Source organism: Carcharhinus amblyrhynchos, unplaced genomic scaffold (assembly GCF_965287045.1).
Source record: "Carcharhinus amblyrhynchos unplaced genomic scaffold, sCarAmb.v2.hapA chromosome_1053, whole genome shotgun sequence".
NCBI classification, from domain to species: Eukaryota; Metazoa; Chordata; class Chondrichthyes; order Carcharhiniformes; family Carcharhinidae; genus Carcharhinus; species Carcharhinus amblyrhynchos.
The window spans coordinates 12084-37194 of NW_027650793.1; the positions used below are offsets into that span (position 1 = coordinate 12084).

The 25111-nt window shown below is 55.6% G+C and overlaps 1 protein-coding gene across 1 annotated transcript in view; it reads right to left on the reverse strand.

The window, feature by feature from the left end:
• Window positions 1-25111, reverse strand: part of LOC145340475 (EGF-containing fibulin-like extracellular matrix protein 2) — a gene marked incomplete at its 3' end in the record, with an annotated part of 41568 nt that overhangs the window by 11010 nt on the left and 5447 nt on the right. The window contains exons 2-6 of the mRNA XM_080184944.1: window positions 17999-18111; window positions 11058-11106; window positions 7964-8221; window positions 3618-3740; window positions 1857-1973 (exon numbers count right to left, since the gene is read on the reverse strand). Coding sequence (XP_080041070.1) covers window positions 1857-1973; window positions 3618-3740; window positions 7964-8221; window positions 11058-11106; window positions 17999-18079 — 628 coding nt within the window. The remainder of the gene's footprint in view (window positions 1-1856; window positions 1974-3617; window positions 3741-7963; window positions 8222-11057; window positions 11107-17998; window positions 18112-25111) is intronic.

Genomic DNA, 25111 nt, shown 5'->3' on the forward strand with positions numbered 1-25111 from the left:
GTGGGGGAGAATGTGGGACTCACTCCCACGGGGGGAGTGGGGGGAGAATGTGGGACTCACTCCCACGGGGGGAGTGGGGGGAGAATGTGGGACTCGCTCCCACGGGGGGAGTGGGGGAGAATGTGGGACTCACTCCCACGGGGGGAGTGGGGGAGAATGTGGGACTCACTCCCACGGGGGGAGTGGGGGGAGAATGTGGGACTCACTCCCACGGGGGGAGTGGGGGAGAATGTGGGACTCACTCCCACGGGGGGAGTGGGGGAGAATGTGGGACTCACTCCCACGGGGGGAGTGGGGGAGAATGTGGGACTCGCTCCCACGGGGGGAGTGGGGGAGAATGTGGACTCACTCCCACGGGGGGAGTGGGGGAGAATGTGGGACTCACTCCCACGGGGAGTGGGGGAGAATGTGGGACTCACTCCCACGGGGGGAGTGGGGGAGGTGAATAGTGTCGATACGTTTAAGGGGGAGGGGGAAACTAGACAAGTGGAGAATGGAATGGACGTGGTGTACATGGGCTTCAGCAAGGTGTTTGATAAGGTCCCCCATGCAAGACTTCTTGAGAAGGTGAGAGGGCATGGGATCCAAGGGGCTTTGGCCTTGTGGATCCAGAACTGGCTTGCCTGCAGAAGGCAGAGAGTGGTTGTGAATGGGTCTTTTTCTGCATGGAGGTCAGTCACCAGTGGAGTACCCCAGGGATCTGTTCTAGGACCCCTGCTGTTTGACATTTTCACAAATGACTTGGATGAGGAAGTGGAGGGATGGGTTAGTAAGTTTGCTGATGATACGAAGGTTGGTGGTGTTGTGGGTAGTCTGGAGGGATGTCAGAAGTTGCAGCGTGACATTGATAGGATGCAAGACTGGGCAGAGAAGTGGCAGATGGACTTCAACGTAGATAAATGTGTAATGGTCCATTTTGGCAGGTCCAATGGGATGAAGGAATACAATAACAAGGGTAGAAGTCTTAGCAGTGTTGAAGAGAAGGACCTTGGGGTCTGGGTCCATAGGACTCTTAAATCAGCCTCGCAGGTGGAGGGTGTGGATAAGAAGGCGTATGGTGTACTGGCCCTCATTAATCGAGGGATTGAGTTTAGGAGTCGGGAGGTAATGCTGCAACTTTATAAGACCGTTGTCAGACCCCACTTGGAGTACTGTGCGCAGTTCTGGTCACCTCACTACAGGAAGGATGTGGAAGCTATTGAGAGGGTGCAGAGGAGATTTACAAGGATGTTGCCTGGATTGGGAGGCATGCCTTATGAAGATAGGTTGAGGGAGCTGGGTCTCTTCTCCCTGGAGAGACAAAGGTTGAGAGGCGACCTGATAGAGGTTTATAAAATGCTGAGAGGAATAGATAGGGTGGATTCTCGGAGGCTATTTCCCAGGGCTGAAATGGTCGCTACGAGAGGACACAGGTTTAAGGTGCTGGGGAGCAGGTACAGAGGTGGTGTCAGGGGTAAGTTTTTCACTCAGAGGGTGGTGAGTGAGTGGAATCGGCTGCTGTCAGTGGTGGTAGAGGCAAACTCGCTGGGGTCTTTTAAAAGACTTCTGGATGAGTACATGGGATTTAATGGGATTGGGAGTTACAGATAGTTCTATGGCCTGGTAGGTAGGGATATGATCGGTGCAACTTGTGGGCCGAAGGGCCTGTTTGTGCTGTAGTGTTCGATGTTCTATTTCACTGGGGAAAATTGGGAGGGGCTGGCATGAACGGGTTGGGCCAAAGGGCCTGTTCTCTGCCAGATATTCTGTTGTAATCCGGGGGGGGGAAAAAAGGGGACAAATCATCAAATCAGAACCTGGAGGTTGGGGAGAAAGCGAGAGCTTGGAGACGGGGGAAGCTGGGCTGATGGACTTACCCACACAGGATCGGTTATCTGCCCCCAGGGTAAAGCCAGGCTCACACTGACAGGTGAAGGAGCCGGGGGAGTTCACACAGCGGTGCTGGCAGTACCGGAAGTGACACTCATTAATATCTGAAAGGCAAAGGGAGAGGCTGAGAAGGAGATGTTCGAGGGGGTTTGGGGCCTGTGTGCTTTCTGCTCCCCCCTCACCCCCGCGGCCCTCACTGGGGCTCAGGACTTTCCTTTGGCAAGTTATAGCTCTGACCTTTCACCTCTGGCTTCCCCGACCCCATCGCGGGAGAAACACTTTGACCCCGCCTGGGAACTGGGCCTTCCTGAGGAATCTCGCTACCCGAGGTAGGCCCTAAAATGGCCAACACCCATTGTAGGCAGGAGGGTTTAACCAGGAGCCAGCCCCGATACTGGGGATCCCCCTGTGCCCTCCTCACTCTGAGACCCTCCCCGTGGAGCAGTGCCACATTTACCACCCGCCCCCCCCCCCCGCCTCACGAGCAACCTTTGCACCCACACGGGGGGGCTCAGGGCTTGGCAGTTTCTATTGGAGAGGGTTTGCTGCACTTTGGCCCTGGCCACTGAACCCCAACACAAGAGATAGGAGCAGGGGGAGGCCATTCAGCCCCTCCAGCCTGTACTGTCAGTCAGATCCAACAGTCACCTCAACCCCACCTTCCCATCTGCCCCCTCGTAACCCTCACTCTGTCAAGTGAAAATCACACTCATCTTGCCCTGAATATATTCACTGAGTCTTTAAAGTTTTATTTATTAGTGTCACAAGTTGGCTCACACTAACCCTGCAATGAAGTTACTGTGAAAACCCCCTAGTTGCCCACACTCCGGTGCCTGTCGGGTTCCGTGAGAGAGAATTTAGCACCTAACCAGCAAGTCTTTGGACACGAAAGGGCAATTTAACATGGCCAGTTCATCCAACCAGACATCTTTCAGTCTGTGGGTGGAAACCCATGTAGACATGGGGAGAACATACAAACTCTGCACAGTTGCTCAAGCTGGGAATCAAACTCAGGTCCCTGGCACTGTGAGGCAGTGGTGCTAACCCACTGAGCCACCAGGAGCCCCAGTGCTCTCCACAGACTGACCTCCCCTCCGAGAAAGGAAATTCCTCCTCATCTCTGTCTTCAATGGGGATGAAACTCTGCCCCCCCTTGTTCTAGATCCCCCCAATGAGGGGGGAACATCCCCTCAGCAGCCACCCTGTCAAATCCCCCCCCTCAGAATCAGATAGGTTTCAATGAGATCCCCTCTCATTCAATGGGTAAATGCCCCAACCTGTCCAAACCTCTCCTCGTAAATCCAACCCCCTTCAGCTCAGGATTCAGCACGGTGAACCTTCTCAGAACTGCCTCCAGTCAGAGTCTATCCCTCCTTAAATAAGGAGGCCAAAACAGTACACAGAACTGCAGATACATCCACAGGATGTTGGTAAGTCTGTATCTGATGAAGGAGCAGTGCTCCGAAAGCTCGTGATCCCAAAATAAAGCTGTTGGACTTTAACCTGATGGTGCAGTTGTGGTGAGACTTCCCAAATTTCCTGCTCCATTCCCCCTCAGAATAAAGGACAACATTCCATCTGCTTTCCTAATCCCCTGCAGGCTGACATTTTGGGATTGATGTACAAGGATGCCCAGATCCCTCTGTACCGCGGCATCCTGCGGTCTCTCCCCATTGGATTAATGTTCTGTTCTCCTGCCAGAGTGGACACCCTCACATGTTCCCACACAGTGTTTGCTCATCACTTACCAATGCACTCTGTCCCCACCAGCCGATATCCCTCTGGACACTTGCAGTTGTATCCGCCCTCAGTGTTGATGCACTCCTGACTCGGTTGACAGCTGTGTATGTCCAACTCACACTCATCAACATCTGTGTGAGTAAATCCGGGGAGGTCAGTTAGACAGACAGGATTCAGTGTGGAGAGACAGCACAGCTACTCCTGCCAGCCACCCTCCTCCTCTATCTCTGTCTCTCCTTCTCTGTATATCTCTCTCGCAGTTTCCGTCTCGCTCTCTCTCCGTTTCACAGTGCGGCGCTCCCTCAGCACCGACCCTCCCACAGTGCGGCGCTCCCTCAGCACCAACCCTCCCCACAGTGCGGCGCTCCCTCAGCACCGACCCTCCCACAGTGCGGCGCTCCCTCAGCACCGACCCTCCCACAGTGCGGCGCTCCCTCAGCACTGACCCTCCCCACAGTGCGGCGCTCCCTCAGCACTGACCCTCCCCACAGTGCGGCGCTCCCTCAGCACCGACCCCATCTCCAGCTCTCATGTCAACAGTTGAGAGGTGGGTTGAATGAGCACATTGTCATAGTTAACGGATTCTATCGGGTCCACAGAGTAAACACTTCCTCTGGCTGTAGGCGTGCTGTCCAGTAGAACAGGAAGGGTAAAATGTGAGCTGGCTGTCCGGCGGAAATTAGGAAACTCTGCCTCACACGGGAACCCGGAAGCCTCTCCCTCATCCACAATGCCGGGGGGCGGGGGGGGGGGGGAGTTGGAATTTCGAATTTCCAACGGGAGTTTGACAGGTTTTTCATGGGTTATGGAATTAAGGGAGATCGATCACCACACAGTGCAGGAGGCAGCGATGTGGCCCATTGAGTGTGCACTGACTCCCCAAGTATCCCCACACTATCCACACTAATCTCTCTAATCTAACAGGCAATTTAGCATTATCAGTCCACCTACTGGGGCAGCACAGCAGTACAGTGGGTTAGCACTGCTGTCTCACAGCGCCAGGGACCCGGGTTCGATTCCCGGGGGCACGGTGACACAGTGGGTTAACACTGCTGTCTCACAGCGCCAGGGACCCAGGTTCGATTCCCGGGGGCACGGTGACACAGTGGGTTAACACTGCTGTCTCACAGAGCCAGGGACCCGGGTTCAATTCCCGGGGGCACGGTGACACAGTGGGTTAACACTGCTGTCTCACAGAGCCAGGGACCCGGGTTCGATTCCCGGGGGCACGGTGACACAGTGGGTTAACACTGCTGTCTCACAGAGCCAGGGACCCGGGTTCGATTCCCGGGGGCACGGTGACACAGTGGGTTAACACTGCTGTCTCACAGAGCCAGGGACCCGGGTTCGATTCCCGGGGGCACGGTGACACAGTGGGTTAACACTGCTGTCTCACAGAGCCAGGGACCCGGGTTCGATTCCCAGGGACACGGTGACACAGTGGGTTAACACTGCTGTCTCACAGAGCCAGGGACCCGGGTTCGATTCCCGGGGACACGGTGACACAGTGGGTTAGCACTGCTGTCTCACAGAGCCAGGGACCCGGGTTCGATTCCCGGGGGCACGGTGACACAGTGGGTTAACACTGCTGTCTCACAGAGCCAGGGACCCGGGTTCGATTCCCGGGGGCACGGTGACACAGTGGGTTAACACTGCTGTCTCACAGAGCCAGGGACCCGGGTTCGATTCCCGGGGACACGGTGACACAGTGGGTTAACACTGCTGTCTCACAGAGCCAGGGACCCGGGTTCGATTCCCGGTGACACGGTGACACAGTGGGTTAACACTGCTGCCTCACAGAGCCAGGGACCCGGGTTCGATTCCCGGGGACACGGTGACACAGTGGGTTAACACTGCTGTCTCACAGCGCCAGGGACCCGGGTTCGATTCCCGGGGACACGGTGACACAGTGGGTTAACACTGCTGTCTCACAGAGCCAGGGACCCGGGTTCGATTCCCGGGGACACGGTGACACAGTGGGTTAACACTGCTGTCTCACAGAGCCAGGGACCCGGGTTCGATTCCCGGGGGCACGGTGACACAGTGGGTTAACACTGCTGTCTCACAGCGCCAGGGACCCGGGTTCGATTCCCGGGGACACGGTGACACAGTGGGTTAACACTGCTGTCTCACAGCGCCAGGGACCCGGGTTTGATTCCCGGCTCGGGTCACTGTCTGTGTGGAGTCTGCATGTTCTCCCCGTGTCTGCATGGGTTTCCTCCCACACTCCAAAGATGTGCGGGTTAGGTGGATTGGCCATGTTAAATTGCCCCTTTATGTCAGGGGGATTAGCAGGGTGAAGACACGGGGTGATGGGAATGGAACCTGGGGGGGTTTGTGGCCAGTGCAAGCTCAATCGGCCGAATGGCCTCGTTCTGCACTGTAGGATTCTGGAGGAAATGGGCCGAGTAACACCGTCAGGGGGCAATTCAGGATGAGCAACAAAAGCTGGTCTGTGCCCCTTGACAGCCCTCATCGGCATAACCGGACAGGAGAGGGGCTGAATGGCCTCTCCCTGGCTCTCCTCAATGCTAATCTTCGTGTGGATCAGTCACGTTTACAGAGGAACAGTCTCAGGGAAATAAACTGCCTGGGATTAGCCCACAGGATGTGGTTATTCCAGAGGAACACTTTGAATTGGAGTGTGGAGTGGGGGCCCCGCGGGCCGGATACTTTTAAATCTGCCGTAGGAGTGGGGAGCCGTGTAGAGATAATGATGGGTTCTGTGAGACAAATGAGAGAGAGAGAGTGAGGGAAAGCGGGAAGTTCTTCCTGAAATGAGAGGATTCTATTCTCAGCTGGAGGTTTTGTGGTGGGGCTTGGCCAGAGGCAGGAACTTTACACAGATTCGTTCTGAACAGATTTCTTAACCCATCTCAGCTGTGTATATATATTCACACACACACACACAGTCTCTCATACATACACACACACACACACACTCACTCTCACAGAGTCTCTCATATATACATACACACACACAGTCTCTCATACACACACACACTCTCAGAGTCTCTCATATATACATACACACACACACAGTCTCTCATACACACACACAGTCTCTCATACACACACACAGTCTCTCATACACACACACACACGCACACTCTCACAGAGTCTCTCATATATACATACACACACACAGTCTCTCATACACACACACACACACACACACACACAGTCTCTCATACACACACACACTCTCACAGAGTCTCTCATATATACATACACACACACAGTCTCTCATACACACACACAGTCTCTCATACACACACACACACACACACTCTCACAGAGTCTCTCATATATACATACACACACACAGTCTCTCATACACACACACTCACTCTCACAGAGTCTCTCATACACACACACACACTCACTCTCACAGAGTCTCTCATACACACACACACTCTCACAGAGTCTCTCATACACACACACACACTCTCACAGAGTCTCTCATACACACACACACACTCTCACAGAGTCTCTCATATATACATACACACACAGTCTCATACACACACAGTCTCTCATACACACACACACACTCACTCTCAGAGTCTCTCATACACACACACACACTCTCACAGAGTCTCTCATATATACATACACACTCACAGTCTCTCATACACACACACACACAGTCTCTCATATACACACACACATACATAGTCTCTCATATACACACACACATACAGTCTCTCATATACACACACACATACAGTCTCTCATATACACACACATAGTCTCTCATATACACACACATACAGTCTCTCATATACACACACATACAGTCTCTCATATACACACACATACAGTCTCTCATATACACACACATACACACACACACACTCTCTCTCTCACACACTTACACACAAACACACACTGTTTCTCACACACTCTCTCCTTCACGCACACACTCACACACTCACGCTTTCTCTGTTCCCCCCCCACTCTCTCTCTGTCCCTCTCTCTGTCCCTCTCTCTCTCTCTCTCTCTGTCCCTCTCTCTCTCTCTCTCCCCCACTTTTGGGTGAACTAAATCAGTGCCTCTCTTTTATTAGCGTGCTGTCAGGCCCTGTGACAGTGCCTGTTCGATTCCCACGCCTTCCCTGGATCTTGCTGTGCACAAGTCCAGCTGCCGCACCCCTCATTGCTTCCCCCACTTCCCCTCTCCCCCTCCACCAGACCCTGTCACGCCTTCCAGGGGGTAAACAAAAGTGCCCCTCTGTCTGGGGGTTGCTTCGGGGTGATCCAGTTTGCGAGAGGAACACCAGACGCACCCCCCACCGCCAGTCCCCCCACCCCCGACTTTCCCGAGGATTCCCGTCTCTCCCACTCCGACTTACCCACACACTTCTCCTCCTGATTGGGGCTGTACCCGGGTGGGCAGGACGTGGAACCCACCCCTTCACTGCCAGCGGGGAGACTGGGGGGCTGGCGGCTGGCGGCGGGTGGGGGTGCAGCAGCTGGCCCGTTGTTGGGGGGTACATCGTTGTGGGTGATGATGGAAGCTGAGCGGGGCAGGCACAGGTAACCCCCATAGTGATTGAAACATTTCATGGCCCCTTTGCAGGCTCCAGGGATGGTCTCACACTCATTTATATCTGTGAACGAACAAGAAGACCTCAGTGAGAGAGGGGACGGGCGAGAGGGGGGGGTGGGTTCACTCCTCACCCTGTGACTGGGGGGCATTGAAGGGTCTCAGGGTCAGTCTTCCTGAGGCTGGAGCTGGAGGCTGTCAGGAGAGATGCCGAGAAGGAGCATTGCCCCTGCCCCAGTCTCACCTTCCTCCTGCCCTTCCATCTCCAGACACTCTCCCACCGTCAGCAGACTTTCCAGTCTCACCGCCCCCCCACCTCACTTTCCACCTGCCAATTCAGGCTTTCCTGTGAATATATCAATCCGGTCCTGTCCCCAGTGCTGCATTTCAGGGATCCTTCCTTCCCGAGATCCCTGGAAATCTCCAGCCCATTGGCTCACACCAGACGTCAGGGTCCCTCAGAGATGGAAATTCCCCAGAATGGTTCAAAGGCTAAGAGGCTCCTAGGAGACTGAGGAGCAGAATTAGGCCATTTGGCCCCTCGAGCCTGCCCCGCCATTCAATAAGATCATGGCTGATCTTTTCATGGACTCAGCTCCACTTACCCGCCCGCTCACCGTAACCCTTAATTCCTTTACTGTTCAAAAATCTATCCATCCTTGCCTTAAAAACATTAAATGAGGGAGCCTCAACTGGGCAGGGAATTCCACAGATTCACAACCCTTTGTGTGAAGAAGTTCCTCCTCAACTCAGTCCTAAATCTGCTCCCCCTTATTTTGAGGCCATGCCCCCTAGTTCTAGTTTCACCCGCCAGTGGAAACAACTTCCCTGCTTCTATCTTATCTATTCCCTTCATCATCTTATATGTTTCTATAAGATCCCCCCTCATTCTTCTGAACTCCAATGAGTATAGCCCCAGTCTACTCAATCTGTCCTCATAATCCAACCCTCTCAACTCTGGAATCAACCTAGTGAATCTCCTCTGCACCCCCTCCAGTGCCAGTATATCCTTTCTCAAGTAAGGAGACCAAAACTGTACACAGTAACTCCAGGTGTGGCCTCACCAGCACCTTATACAGCTGCAACATAACCTCACTGTTTTTAAACTCCATCCCTCTGGCAATGAAGGATAAAATTGGTTTTGTCAAGGGCAGGTCGTGCCTTACAAGCCTAGTTGAGTTCTTCAAAAATGTGACTGAACACATTGACGAAGGAAGTGCAGTGGACGTGGTGTACATGGACTTCAGCAAGGCGTTTGATAAGGTCCCCCATGCAAGACTTCTTGAGAAGGTGAGAGGGCATGGTATCCAAGGGGCTTTGGCCTTGTGGATCCAGAACTGGCTTGCCTGCAGAAGGCAGAGAGTGGTTGTGGATGGGTCTTTTTCTGAATGGAGGTCAGTCACCAGTGGAGTGCCCCAGGGATCTGTTCTAGGACCCTTGCTGTTTGTCATTTTCATAAATGACCTGGATGAGGAAGCGGAGGGATGGGTTAGTAAGTTCGCTGATGACACGAAGGTCGGTGGTGTTGTGGATAGTCTGGAGGGATGTCAGAAGTTGCAGCAGGACATAAATAGGATGCAGGACTGGGCGGAGAAGTGGCAGATGGACTTCAACGCGGATAAATGTGTAGTCATCCATTTTGGCAGGACCAATGGGATGAACGAGTACACTATCAAGGGCAGGAGTCTTAGTAGTGTTGAAGAGCAGAAGGACCTTGGGGTCTGGGTCCATAGGACTCTTAAATCAGCCTCGCAGGTGGAGGGTGTGGATAAGAAGGCGTATGGTGTACTGGCCTTCATTAATCGAGGGATTGAGTTTAGGAGTCGGGAGGTAATGCTGCAACTTTATAAGACCCTTGTCAGACCCCACTTGGAGTACTGTGCGCAGTTCTGGTCGCCTCACTACAGGAGGGATGTGGAAGCTATTGAGAGGGTGCAGAGGAGATTTACAAGGATGTTGCCTGGATTGGGAGGCATGCCTTATGAAGATAGGTTGAGGGAGCTGGGACTCTTCTCCCTGGAGAGATGAAGGTTGAGAGGTGACCTGATAGAGGTTTATAAAATGTTGAGAGGAATAGATAGGGTGGATTCTCGGAGGCTATTTCCCAGGGCTGAAATGGTCGCTACAAGAGGACACAGATTTAAGGTGCTGGGGAGCAGGTACAGAGGAGATGTTAGGGGTAAGTTTTTCACTCAGAGGGTGGTGAGTGGAATCAGCTGCCGTCAGTGGTGGTGGAGGCGAACTCGCTGGGGTCTTTTAAAAGACTTCTGGATGAGTATATGGGGTTTAATGGGATTGGGGGTTACAGATAGTTCTATGGCTTGGTAGGTGTTGATGTGATCAGCGCAACTCGTGGCCCGAAGGGCCTGTTTGTGCTGTAGTGTTCTATGTTCTAATATTCCATTTACCGCCTTAATTCCCTGCTGTACCTACAAACCAACTCCTTGTGATTCCTGCACAAGGACACCCAGGTCCCTCTGCACAGCAGCATGCTGCAATCTTTTACCATTTAAATATATGAATATAGTTATAAAAGGATCAGAGTGGGAGAGATGAGGAGAATGTTTTTTGCGAGTTGTTGTGATCTGGAAGGTTCTGCCTGAAAGGACGGTGAAAGCAGATTCAACAGGAACTTTATAAAGGGGGGAGGGATTTGGGGAAATACTGAAGATTTGAACGGTGAAATTGGTGTGGCTATGTTGGGGGGGAATTAATTGGGTCAAAGAGCTAGTAGAACAGAGTGGGCCAAACAGCCTCCTCCTGAATGTCCAGGGGCAGAAGAGGGGCTAATTTGTGATGTCCAAGATACAGGAACAGGCCCTTCTGTCCTCCAAGCCTATGCCGACCATCTGAATGAACGTGATGGGGTGGTTTGTGTCCCGTCAGCAGGGAGGGCATACCTCGGCAGTGCTGCCTCTCGTGGTCCCACTCGTAGCCGTCAGTGCATTCCTGGTGAAAGAACAGACACAAAGTTCACTGATTCGATTTGATTGGATTTATTATTGTCATGTGCATTAGGACACAGTGAAAAGTATTGTTTCTCGCCTGCTAGCCAGACAAAGCATACCGTTCATAGAGTACAAAGGGGAGAAGGAAAGGAGAGTGTGCAGAATGTAGTGTTACAGTCACAGCGAGGGTGTAGAGAAAGATCAAATTAATATTTGATTTGATTTATTATTGTCACATGTACTGGGATACAGTGAAAAGTATTGTTTCTTGTGCACTATACCGACAAAGCATACCGTTCATAGAGAAGGAAAGGGGAGAGTACTAGCATTACAGTCACAGCGAGGGTGTTGAGGAACTGGGTAAACAGCAACTGTGGTGGGCTGTGACGGGGAAGGAGAGGGAGGAAGGGGGCGAGAGCCAAGGAACCCAATGCTTTTCCCAAACTGGTTTTCCATTCCTTTCGGAATACATCCATCAAATGGATAAACCGAGATCGTGTGTCCGGCAAGTGCCGGGCAAGGGTGGGGGGGGAGGGTAGGGAAACCACTGATTCCCCTTCCTTGGGGTAAAAGACTCTGTGCGTCCATCCTATCTCTGCCCCTCATGATTACATACACCTCAATAAAGGTCATCCCTCATTCTGTACGCTCCACGCAAGGAAGTTCCAGCTTGACCAACCTCTCCCTGAATTAGTCCTGGCAACATCCTCGTGAGGGCACGGTGACACAGTGGGTTAACACTGCTGTCTCACAGAGCCAGGGACCCGGGTTCGATTCCCGGGGGCACGGTGACACAGTGGGTTAACACTGCTGTCTCACAGAGCCAGGGACCCGGGTTCGATTCCCGGGGGCACGGTGACACAGTGGGTTAACACTGCTGTCTCACAGCGCCAGGGACCCGGGTTCGATTCCCGGGGGCACGGTGACACAGTGGGTTAACACTGCTGTCTCACAGCGCCAGGGACCCGGGTTCGATTCCCGGGGGCACGGTGACACAGTGGGTTAACACTGCTGTCTCACAGCGCCAGGGACCCGGGTTCGATTCCCGGGGGCACGGTGACACAGTGGGTTAACACTGCTGTCTCACAGAGCCAGGGACCCGGGTTCGATTCCCGGGGGCACGGTGACACAGTGGGTTAACACTGCTGTCTCACAGCGCCAGGGACCCGGGTTCGATTCCCGGGGACACGGTGACACAGTGGGTTAACACTGCTGTCTCACAGCGCCAGGGACCCGGGTTCGATTCCCGGGGGCACGGTGACACAGTGGGTTAACACTGCTGTCTCACAGCGCCAGGGACCCGGGTTCGATTCCCGGGGACACGGTGACACAGTGGGTTAACACTGCTGTCTCACAGAGCCAGGGACCCGGGTTCGATTCCCGGGGGCACGGTGACACAGTGGGTTAACACTGCTGTCTCACAGAGCCAGGGACCCGGGTTCGATTCCCGGGGGCACGGTGACACAGTGGGTTAACACTGCTGTCTCACAGAGCCAGGGACCCGGGTTCGATTCCCGGGGGGCACGGTGACACAGTGGGTTAACACTGCTGTCTCACAGCGCCAGGGACCCGGGTTCGATTCCCGGGGACACGGTGACACAGTGGGTTAACACTGCTGTCTCACAGCGCCAGGGACCCGGGTTCGATTCCCGGGGGCACGGTGACACAGTGGGTTAATACTGCTGTCTCACAGAGCCAGGGACCCGGGTTCGATTCCCGGGGGCACGGTGATACAGTGGGTTAACACTGCTGTCTCACAGCGCCAGGGACCCGGGTTCGATTCCCGGGGGCACGGTGACACAGTGGGTTAACACTGCTGCCTCACAGCGCCAGGGACCCGGGTTCGATTCCCGGGGGCACGGTGACACAGTGGGTTAACACTGCTGTCTCACAGCGCCAGGGACCCGTGTTCGATTCCCGGGGGCACGGTGACACAGTGGGTTAACACTGCTGCCTCACAGAGCCAGGGACCCGGGTTCGATTCCCGGGGGCACGGTGACACAGTGGGTTAACACTGCTGTCTCACAGAGCCAGGGACCCGGGTTCGATTCCCGGGGGCACGGTGACACAGTGGGTTAACACTGCTGTCTCACAGCGCCAGGGACCCGGGTTCGATTCCCGGGGGCACGGTGACACAGTGGTTTAGCACTGCTGTCTCACAGAGCCAGGGACCTGGGTTCGATTCCCGGGGACACGGTGACACAGTGGGTTAACACTGCTGCCTCACAGCGCCAGGGACCCGGGTTCGATTCCCGGGGGCACGGTGACACAGTGGGTTAACACTGCTGCCTCACAGCGCCAGGGACCCGGGTTCGATTCCCGGGGACACGGTGACACAGTGGGTTAACACTGCTGTCTCACAGTGCCAGGGACCCGGGTTCGATTCCCAGGGGCACGGTGACACAGTGGGTTAACACTGCTGCCTCACAGAGCCAGGGACCCGGGTTCGATTCCCGGTTTGGGTCACTGTCTGTGTGGACTCTGCACGTTCTCCCTGTGTCTGCGTGGGTTTCCTCCGGGTGCTCCGGTTTCCTCCCACAGTCTGAAAGACGTGCTGTTAGGGTGTACTGGCCGTGCTAAATTCTCCCTCTGTGCACCCTGAACAGGCGCCAGAGTGTAGTGACTAGAGGAATTTCACAGGAACTTCATTGTAAGTCTACTTGTGACTAATAAATAAACTTTAACTTTTACCTTTAAATCTTCTCTGCCCTCTTTCTAATTCATCAATGTCTTCCCTGTAACAGGGTGACCAAAACCTGTACACAATACTCTCAGTGTGGCTCTCACAAACTGTAACATAACGTCCTGACTCCTGTACTCAATGTCCTGACTGATGAATAGCTTCTTCACCACTCTGTCTATCTGTGACGCTGCTTTTAACAAACTCCAAGGACCAACTGTTCCCCAACACACCCCAGGGCCCGACCATTCACTGTACAAGCCCAACCCTGGATTGACTTTCCAAAATGCAACACGTCACACTTATCAATGTGGCACAGTGGGTTAACACTGCTGTCTCACAGCACCAGGGACCCGGGTTCGATTCCCGGGGGCACGGTGACACAGTGGGTTAACACTGCTGTCTCACAGCACCAGGGACCCGGGTTCGATTCCTGGGGGCACGGTGACACAGTGGGTTAACACTGCTGTCTCACAGAGCCAGGGACCCGGGTTCGATTCCCGGGGGCACGGTGACACAGTGGGTTAACACTGCTGTCTCACAGCGCCAGGGACCCGGGTTCGATTCCCGGGGGCACAGTGACACAGTGGGTTAACACTGCTGTCTCACAGCGCCAGGGACCCGGGTTCGATTCCCGGGGGCACGGTGACACAGTGGGTTAACACTGCTGTCTCACAGAGCCAGGGACCCGGGTTCGATTCCCGGGGGCACGGTGACACAGTGGGTTAACACTGCTGTCTCACAGCGCCAGGGACCCGGGTTCGATTCCCGGGGGCACGGTGACACAGTGGGTTAACACTGCTGTCTCACAGCGCCAGGGACCCGGGTTCGATTCCTGGGGGCACGGTGACACAGTGGGTTAACACTGCTGTCTCACAGCGCCAGGGACCCGGGTTCGATTCCCGGGGGCACTGTGACACAGTGGGTTAACACTGCCGCCTCACAGCGCCAGGGACCCGGGTTCGATTCCCAGGGGCACGGTGACACAGTGGGTTAACACTGCTGTCTCACAGCGCCAGGGACCCGGGTTCGATTCCCGGGGGCACGGTGACACAGTGGGTTAACACTGCTGTCTCACAGCCCCAGGGACCCGGGTTCAATTCCCGGGGACACGGTGACACAGTGGGTTAACACTGCTGCCTCACAGCGCCAGGGACCCGGGTTTGATTGGGTCACTGTCTGTGAGGAATCTGTATGTTCTCCCCGTGTCGGCGTAGGTTTCCTCCGGGTGCTCCGGTTTCCTCCCACAGTCCAAATGATGTGCTGGTTTGGGTGCATTGACCACTCCCTCAGTGTAACCCGAACAGGTGCCGGAGTGTGGCATCTAGGGGACTTTCACAGTAACTTATTGCAGTGTTAATGTAAGCTTAACTTGTGACACTTTTATCTGGATTGAAATCCATTTGCTAATCCTTGTTCATTTCCCCGGCTGGTTAATATTCCCCTGTAATTTTTGGTAACCTTCTTTACTATCAACACCACCTCCTAATTTAGTATCGTCCCCAAACTTCCTTCTCCCTGTCCCCTCACTGTGACTGTAACACTACATTCTGCACCCTCTCCTTTCCTTCTCTATGAATGGTATGCTGTGTCTGTATAGTGTGTAAGAAACAATACTTTTCACTGTGTCCCGATACACGTGACAATAATAAATCCAATCAAAATGGGAAAGCCTTGTACATTCACATTCAACACACCCACATAAACACCAACAAATCAGAGGGGGAGGGAACGGGGAGAGGGGAGGAGGGGGGAAAGGGGAGGAGAGGGGAGGGGGATGAGGGAGGAGGGGAGGAGGGATGAGGGAGGAGGGGAGGAGGGATGAGGGAGGAGGGAGGAGGGGGAGGAGGGATGAGGGAGGAGGGGAGGAGGGATGAGGGAGGAGGGATGAGGGGGAGGAGGGAGGAGGGGGAGGAGGGATGAGGGAGGAGGGGAGGAGGGATGAGGGAGGAGGGATGAGGGGGAGGAGGGAGGGAGGGGGAGGAGGGAGGAGGGAGGAGGGGGAGGAGGGAGGAGGGGGGGAGGAGGGAGGAGGGAGGAGGGGAGGAGGGAGGAGGGGAGAGGGAGGAGGGGAGAGGGAGGAGGGGAGAGGGAGGAGGGGGAGGAGGGAGGAGGGGGAGGAGGGAGGAGGGGAGGGGGAGGAGGGAGGAGGGGGAGGAGGGGAGGGGGAGGAGGGAGGAGGGAGGAGGGGGGAGGAGGGAGGAGGGGGAGGAGGGGAGGAGGAGGGAGGAGGGGGGAGGAGGGAGGAGGGAGGAGGGGGAGGGAGGGAGGAGGGGGAGGAGGGAGGGGGAGGAGGGAGGAGGGGAGGGAGGAGGGTGAGGGGAGGGTGAGGAAGGGAGGGATGGGGGAGGGGGGAGGGGGGGAGGGTGAGGGGGAGGGTGAGGGAGGGAGGGATGGAGGGAGGGAGGGGAGGGAGGGAGGGGAGGGAGGGAGGGAGGGGAGGGAGGGAGGGAGGGTGGGTGAGAGAGGGGAGGGTGAGGGAGGGAGGAGTGAAGGAGGGAGGGAGGCGTGAAGGAGGGAGGGAGGCGTGAAGGAGGGAGGGAGGGAAGGAGGGAGGGAGGGAGGGAGGAGTGAGGGAGGGAGGAGTGAAGGAGGGAGGGAGGGAGGGAGGAGTGAAGGAGGGAGGGAGGGAGGGAGGGAGGAGTGAAGGAGGGAGGGAGGGAGGAGTGAAGGAGGGAGGGAGGGAGGAGTGAAGGAGGGAGGGAGGGAGGGAGGGAGGGAGGAGTGAAGGAGGGAGGGAGGGAGGGAGGGAGGGAGGAGTGAAGGAGGGAGGGAGGGAGGGAGGAGTGAAGGAGGGAGGGAGGGAGGGAGGAGTGAAGGAGGGAGGGAGGGAGGGAGGAGTGAAGGAGGGAGGGAGGGAGGGAGGAGTGAAGGAGGGAGGGAGGAGTGAAGGAGGGAGGGAGGGAGGGAGGAGTGAAGGAGGGAGGGAGGGAGGAGGAGTGAAGGAGGGAGGGAGGGAGGGAGGAGTGAAGGAGGGAGGGAGGGAGGGAGGAGTGAAGGAGGGAGGGAGGGAGGGAGGAGTGAAGGAGGGAGGGAGGGAGGGAGGAGTGAAGGAGGGAGGGAGGGAGGGAGGAGTGAAGGAGGAGGGAGGGAGGAGGAGGGGGAGGGAGGAGGGAGGAGTGAAGGAGGGAGGGAGGGAGGGAGGGAGGAGGGAGGGAGGGAGGAGATCAGACATCGAGCCAAAGGACAAGTGCCCGGCCAGGGTAAAGCAGGGGGATATTTTGCTGCACTGATACATTCCAAATGCTGGCCATGTGTTGACACTGGCTCTGAGAATAGAACAGTCAACATCCCTCCCAGGGGAGGGAACACTCGGAGCCTGCTCCACTCCCTCGGCCCTCACTCACTCCATACAGACTCTAACTCCCTGTGCTGCTGGTTAGAGCAAGGCCCGGGTCACAAACCCAGCCCCACGGCAGTGACACCTCCGTCTGCCAAGTACAGAGTTCCAGCGCTCTCACTCCCTCCCCTCAGACACACAAGGCTCTGGCTGCCACTTACCCTCCTCTTCAGCCGTCAGCCACTAAACTCCAGACCAACACTGGCAGCAGGGAGGGGTCTCACCCTGCCACTAAATATAGCATCTCTGGCAGTGTGGCGCTCCCTCAGCACTGACCCTCCCACAGTGCGGCGCTCCCTCGGCACTGACCCTCCCACAGTGCGGCACTCCCTCGGCACCGACCCTCCCACAGTGCGGCGCTCCCTCAGCACCGACCCTCCCACAGTGCGGCACTCCCTCAGCACTGACCCTCCCGCAGTGCGGCGCTCCCTCAGCACTGACCCTCCCACAGTGCGGCGCTCCCTCAGCACCGACCCTCCCACAGTGCGGCGCTCCCTCAGCACTGACCCTCCCACAGTGCGGCGCTCCCTCAGCACTGACCCTCCCACAGTGCGGCGCTCCCTCAGCACCGACCCTCCCACAGTGCGGCGCTCCTCAGCACCGACCCTCCCACAGTGCGGCGCTCCCTCAGCACTGACCCTCCCGCAGTGCGGCGCTCCCTCAGCACCGACCCTCCCACAGTGCGGCACTCCCTCAGCACTGAGCCAGGAGGGAGTGCAATCTCCTGGAGTCAGGCCTCCCTCCTTGGCTCTGGGACTGTCTCTGTGGGAGACGTGCAGCCTTGTCTGAGCCCTGGCCTATGGCCCTCTCAGAGGGGAAGCAGTGTGGCCGGCGGTTGCCATGGTGTTTGGGAGCAGGAAGGTTGGATCTTACCATGTAGGTGACAGCTTCATCAACTTGCTGTGAAATCGCGGTGGGCAGAGGGTGAAGCAGCAGCAGAATCAGGAACAGCATCGTGAGCTCCAGTTGCCTACGGACTGAGGACCCTGAAACCAGAGCCAGAGGGAAGGGAGAAAGGGGAGGAGATACATGGTGAATAATGGGGGACAGAACATGCCCAAATGTGACCCACAACCCGTGCAGACAGCTGGACACCGCTGCCCTTCACCAGACGTAGAAACTAGGAGGAGGAGACCATTCGGCCCTTCGAGCCTGCTCTGCTGTTCATTCTGACCAACCAGTCTCAGCTCTGACGAAGGGTTATCCAGACTGGAAACACTGGCTCCATTCTCTCCCCACACATGCTGTCAGACCTGCTGAGATTTTCCAGCATTTTCTGCTCCTGCCTCAAATTCAGTATCCCGATTCCATCCCCTTCCCTCCCCGACACGATATCCCTCAATCCCTTTAGCCCCAAGAGCTAGATCTCATTTCTTCACGGTGACACAGTGGGTTAACACTGCTGTCTCACAGCGCCAGGGACCTGGGTTCGATTCCCGGGGACACGGTGACACAGTGGGTTAACACTGCTGTCTCACAGAGCCAGGGACCCGGGTTCGATTCCCGGGGGCACGGTGACACAGTGGGTTAACACTGCTGTCTCACAGAGCCAGGGACCCGGGTTCGATTCCCGGGGGGCACGGTGACACAGTGGGTTAACACTGCTGTCTCACAGAGCCAGGGACCCGGGTTCGATTCCCGGGGGCACGGTGACACAGTGGGTTAACACTGCTGTCTCACAGAGCCAGGGACCCGGGTTCGATTCCCGGGGGCACGGTGACACAGTGGGTTAACACTGCTGTCTCACAGCGCCAGGGACCCGGGTTCGATTCCCGGGGGCACGGTGACACAGTGGGTTAACACTGCTGTCTCACAGCGCCAGGGACCCGGGTTCGATTCCCGGGGGCACGGTGACACAGTGGGTTAACACTGCTGTCTCACAGAGCCAGGGACCCGGGTTCGATTCCCGGGGACACGGTGACACAGTGGGTTAACACTGCTGTCTCACAGTGCCAGGGACCCGGGTTCGATTCCCGGGGGCACGGTGACACAGTGGGTTAACACTGCTGTCTCACAGCGCCAGGGACCCGGGTTCGATTCCCGGGGGCACGGTGACACAGTGGGTTAGCACTGCTGTCTCACAGCGCCAGGGACCCGGGTTCGATTCCCGGGGGCACGGTGACACAGTGGGTTAGCACTGCTGTCTCACAGCGCCAGGGACCCGGGTTCGATTCCCGGGGGCACGGTGACACAGTGGGATAGCACTGCTGTCTCACAGCGCCAGGGACCCGGGTTCGATTCCCGGGGGCACGGTGACACAGTGGGATAGCACTGCTGTCTCACAGCGCCAGGGACCCGGGTTCGATTCCCGGGGGCACGGTGACACAGTGGGTTAACACTGCTGTCTCACAGAGCCAGGGACCCGGGTTCGATTCCCGGGGGCACGGTGACACAGTGGGTTAACACTGCTGTCTCACAGAGCCAGGGACCCGGGTTCGATTCCCGGGGGCACGGTGACACAGTGGGATAGCACTGCTGTCTCACAGCGCCAGGGACCCGGGTTCGATTCCCGGGGGCACGGTGACACAGTGGGTTAACACTGCTGTCTCACAGAGCCAGGGACCCGGGTTCGATTCCCGGGGGCACGGTGACACAGTGGGTTAACACTGCTGTCTCACAGAGCCAGGGACCCGGGTTCGATTCCCGGGGGCACGGTGACACAGTGGGTTAACACTGCTGTCTCACAGAGCCAGGGACCCGGGTTCGATTCCCGGGGGCACGGTGACACAGTGGGTTAACACTGCTGTCTCACAGCGCCAGGGACCCGGGTTCGATTCCCGGGGGCACGGTGACACAGTGGGTTAACACTGCTGTCTCACAGCGCCAGGGACCCGGTTCGATTCCCGGGGGCACGGTGACACAGTGGGTTAACACTGCTGTCTCACAGTGCCAGGGACCCGGGTTCGATTCCCGGGGGCACGGTGACACTGTGGGTTAGCACTGCTGTCTCACAGAGCCAGGGACCCGGGTTCGATTCCCAGCTTGGGTCACTGTCTGTGCAGAATTTGTACGTAGTCCTCTCCGTGCCTGCGTGGGTTTCCTCCGGGTGCTCCAGTTTGCTCCCACAGTCCGAAAGACATGCAGGTTAGGTGCTAAATTCTACCTCAGTGTAACCCAGACAGGCGCCGGAGTTTGGCGACTGGGGGATTTTCACAGTTACTTTATTGCAGTGATAATGTAAACCTTACTTGTGACACTAATAAATAAACTTTAAACTTTTGGTTTACTTGGAATACTGTGTACCGTTCTGGTCACCCTATTGTAGAAAGGATATTATTAAACTAGAAAGAGTGTAGAAAAGATTTACTAGGATGCTACCGGGACTTGATGGATTGAGTTATAAGGAGAGGCTGGGATAGACTGGGACTTTTTTCTCTGGAGTGTAGGAGGCTGAGGGGTGATCTTATAGAGATCTATAAAATAATGAGGGGCACAGATCAGCTAGATAGTCAATATCTTTTCCCAAAGGTAGGGGAATCTAAAACTAGAGGGCAGAGGTTTAAGGTGAGAGGGGAGAGATACAAAAGGGTCCAGAGGGGCAATTTTCACCCAGAGGGTGGTGAGTGTCTGGAACGAGCTGCCAGAGGTAGTAGTAGAGGTGGGTACAATTCTGTCTTTTAAAAAGCATTTAGACAGTTACACGGGTAAGATGGGTATAGAGGGATATGGACCAAATGTGGGCAATTAGGATTAGCTTAGTGGTTAAAAACTGGGCAGCATGGACAAGTTGGGCCGAAGGGCCTGTTTCCATGTTGTAAACCTCTAGGACTGTAAATCTCAGCTCTGACGAAGGGTCATCCAGACTGGAAACATTGGCTCTATTCTCTCTGTCGATGGTAGTCATGATGTGGAGATGTCGGTGTTGGACTGGGGTAAACACAGTAAGAAGTCTCACAACACCAGGTTAAAATCCAACAGGTTTATTTGGTAGTAAACACCACTAGCTTTCGGGCCTCTGCCCCTTTGTCAGGCGAGTGGGGAGTCCTGTTCACAGACAGGGTATATAAAGACACACACTCAGTTTACAGAATACTGATTAGAATGTGAGTCTTTACAGTTAATCAAGTCTTAAAGATACAGTGTGAATGGAGAGAGGATAAGCACAGGTTAAAGAGATGTGTATTGTCTCCAGACAGGACAGTAAGTGAGATTTTGTATGGGAGTTACAGATAGTGTGACATGAACCCAAGATCCCAGTTGAGGTCGTCCTCGTGTGTGGAACTTGGCTATCAGTCTCTGCTCAGCGACTCTGCGCTGTCATGTGTCGTGAAGGCCACCTTGGAGAACGCTTACCCGGAGATCAGAGGCTGAATACCCGTGACTGCTGAAGTGTTCACCAACTGGAAGGGAACAGTCTTGCCTGGTGATTGTCGAGCGATGTTCATTCATCCGTTGTCGTAGCGTCTGCATGGTCTCCCCAATGTACCATGCTTCGGGACATCCTTTCCTGCAGCGTATCAGGTAGACAATGTTGGCAGAGTCTGAAGAGTATGTACCATGTACCTGGTGGATGGTGTTCTTCACCGTCAACAACCAGTTCTTCATCCAGACACACGGAACAGCCATGGGGACCAAATTCACACCTCAATATACCAACATCTTCATGCACAGGCTCGAACAAGACTTCCTCACTGCACAGGACCTTCAACCAATGCTATACACTAGATACATCGATGATGTTGTCTTCCTTTGGCCTCATGGTGAACAATCACTGAAACAACTATATGATGACATCAACAAGTTCCACCCCACCATCAGACTCACCATGGACTACTCTCCGGAATCGGTTACATTCTTGGACACACGCATCTCCATTAAGGACGGTCACCTCAGCACCTCACTTTACCGCAAGCCCACGGATAACCTCACAATGCTCCACTTCTCCAGCTTCCACCCTAAACACGTTAAAGAAGCCATCCCCTACGGACAAGCCCTCTGTATGCACAGGATTTGCTCAGATGAGGAGGATCGTGACAGACACCTCCAGAAGCTGAAAGATGCCCTCTTAAGAACAGGATATGGCGCTCGACTCATCGATCGGCAGTTCCGATGGGCCACAGCGATAAACCGCACCGATCTCCTCAGAAGACAAACACGGGACACAGTGGACAGAGTACCCTTCGTCGTCCAGTACTTCCCCGGAGCGGAGAAGCTACGACATCTTCTCCGGAGTCTTCAACATATCATTGATGAAGACGAACATCTCGCCAAGGCCATCCCCACACCCCCACTTCTTGCCTTCAAACAACCACACAACCTCAAACAGACCACTGTCCGCAGGAAACTACCCAGCCTTCAGGAGAACAGTGGCCACAACACCACACAACCCTGTCACAGCAACCTCTGCAAGACATGCCAGATCATCGACATGGATACCATCATCACACGTGAGAATACCATCCACCAGGTACACGGTAAATACTCTTGCAACTCGGCCAACATTGTCTACCTGATACGCTGCAGGAAAGGATGTCCCGAAGCACGGTACACTGGGGAGACCATGCAGACGCTACGACAACGGATGAATGAACATCGCTCGACAATCACCAGGCAAGACTGTTCCCTTCCTGTTGGCGAACACTTCAGTGGTCACGGGCATTCAGCCTCTGACCTTCGGGTAAGCATTCTCCAAGGCGGCCTTCACGACACACGACAGCGCAGAGTCGCTGAGCAGAGACTGATAGCCAAGTTCCACACACGAGGATAGCCTCAACTGGGATCTTGGGTTCATGTCACACTATCTGTAACTCCCATACAAAATCTCACTTACTGTCCTGTCTGGAGATAATACACATCTCCTTAACCTGTGCTTATCCCTCTCTCCATTCACACTGTCTGTATCTTTAAGACTTGATTAACTGTAAAGACTCACATTCTAATCAGTATTCTGTAAACTGAGTGTGTGTCTTTATATACCCTGTCTGTGAACAGAACTCCCCACTCACCTGACAAAGGGACAGAGCCCCGAAAGCTAGTGGTGTTTACTACCAAATAAACCTGTTGAATTTTAACCTGGTGTTGTGAGACTTCTTACTCTATTCTCTCTCCACAGAGACTGTCAGACCCACTGAGATTTTCCAGCATTTTCTGTTTTTTTCTCAGATTCAATATCCTGATTTTTCCCTTCGCCCTCGCCCGTATCCCCCTTGCCCGTATCCCCCTCGCTCCCTTTAGCCCCAAGAATTATATCTAATTTGTGTCACGGTGGCACAGTGGGTTAGCTTCACAGCGCCAGGGACCCGGGTTTGATTCCTGGCTTGGGTCACTGTCTGCGCAGAGTCTGTATGTTCTCCCCGTGTCTGTGTGGGTTTCCTCCGAAAGTCTGAAAGACGTGCTGGTTAGGGTGCATTGGCTGTGCTAAATTCTCCGTCAGTGTAACTCGAACAGGTGCCAGAGTGTAGCAACGAGGGGATTTTCACAGTAACTTCAATGCAGTGTTAATGTAAGCTTTACTTGTGGCACTAATAAAGAAACTTCACTTTTTTTCTTGCAATCACACAATGTTTTGTCTTCAACTACTTTCTATGCTCATGAATTCCACCACTCTGTGGGAGGAAACCGGATCACCCGGACGAAACCCACACAGACACGGGGAGAATGTGCAGACTCCACACAGACAGTGACCCGAGCAGGGAATCGAACCCGGGTCCCTGGCGCTGTGAGGCAGCAGTGTTAACCCACTGTGTCACCGTGCCCCCGGGAATCGAACCCGGGTCCCTGGCTCTGTGAGACAGCAGTGTTAACCCACTGTGTCACCGTGCCCCCGGGAATCGAACCCGGGTCCCTGGCGCTGTGAGGCAGCAGTGTTAACCCACTGTGTCACCGTGCCCCCGGGAATCGAACCCGGGTCCCTGGCACTGTGAGACAGCAGTGTTAACCCACTGTGTCACCGTGCCCCCGGGAATCGAACCCGGGTCCCTGGCGCTGTGAGGCAGCAGTGTTAACCCACTGTGTCACCGTGCCCCCGGGAATCGAACCCGGGTCCCTGGCGCTGTGAGACAGCAGTGTTAACCCACTGTGTCACCGTGCCCCCGGGAATCGAACCCAGGTCCCTGGCTCTGTGAGACAGCAGTGTTAACCCACTGTGTCACCGTGCCCCCGGGAATCGAACCCGGGTCCCTGGCGCTGTGAGGCAGCAGTGTTAACCCACTGTGTCACCGTGCCCCCGGGAATCGAACCCAGGTCCCTGGCTCTGTGAGACAGCAGTGTTAACCCACTGTGTCACCGTGCCCCCGGGAATCGAACCCGGGTCCCTGGCACTGCGAGACAGCAGTGTTAACCCACTGTGTCACCGTGCCCCCGGGAATCGAACCCGGGTCCCTGGCGCTGTGAGGCAGCAGTGTTAACCCACTGTGTCACCGTGTCCCCGGGAATCGAACCCGGGTCCCTGGCTCTGTGAGACAGCAGTGTTAACCCACTGTGTCACCGTGCCCCCGGGAATCGAACCCGGGTCCCTGGCTCTGTGAGACAGCAGTGTTAACCCACTGTGTCACCGTGCCCCCGGGAATCGAACCCGGGTCCCTGGCGCTGTGAGACAGCAGTGTTAACCCACTGTGTCACCGTGCCCCCGGGAATCGAACCCGGGTCCCTGGCTCTGTGAGACGGCAGTGTTAACCCACTGTGTCACCGTGCCCCCGGGAATCGAACCCGGGTCCCTGGCGCTGTGAGGCAGCAGTGTTAACCCACTGTGTCACCGTGCCCCCGGGAATCGAACCCGGGTCCCTGGCTCTGTGAGACAGCAGTGTTAACCCACTGTGTCACCGTGCCCCCGGGAATCGAACCCGGGTCCCTGGCTCTGTGAGACAGCAGTGTTAACCCACTGTGTCACCGTGTCCCCGGGAATCGAACCCAGGTCCCTGGCTCTGTGAGACAGCAGTGTTAACCCACTGTGTCACCGTGTCCCCGGGAATCGAACCCGGGTCCCTGGCACTGTGAGACAGCAGTGTTAACCCACTGTGTCACCGTGTCCCCGGGAATCGAACCCGG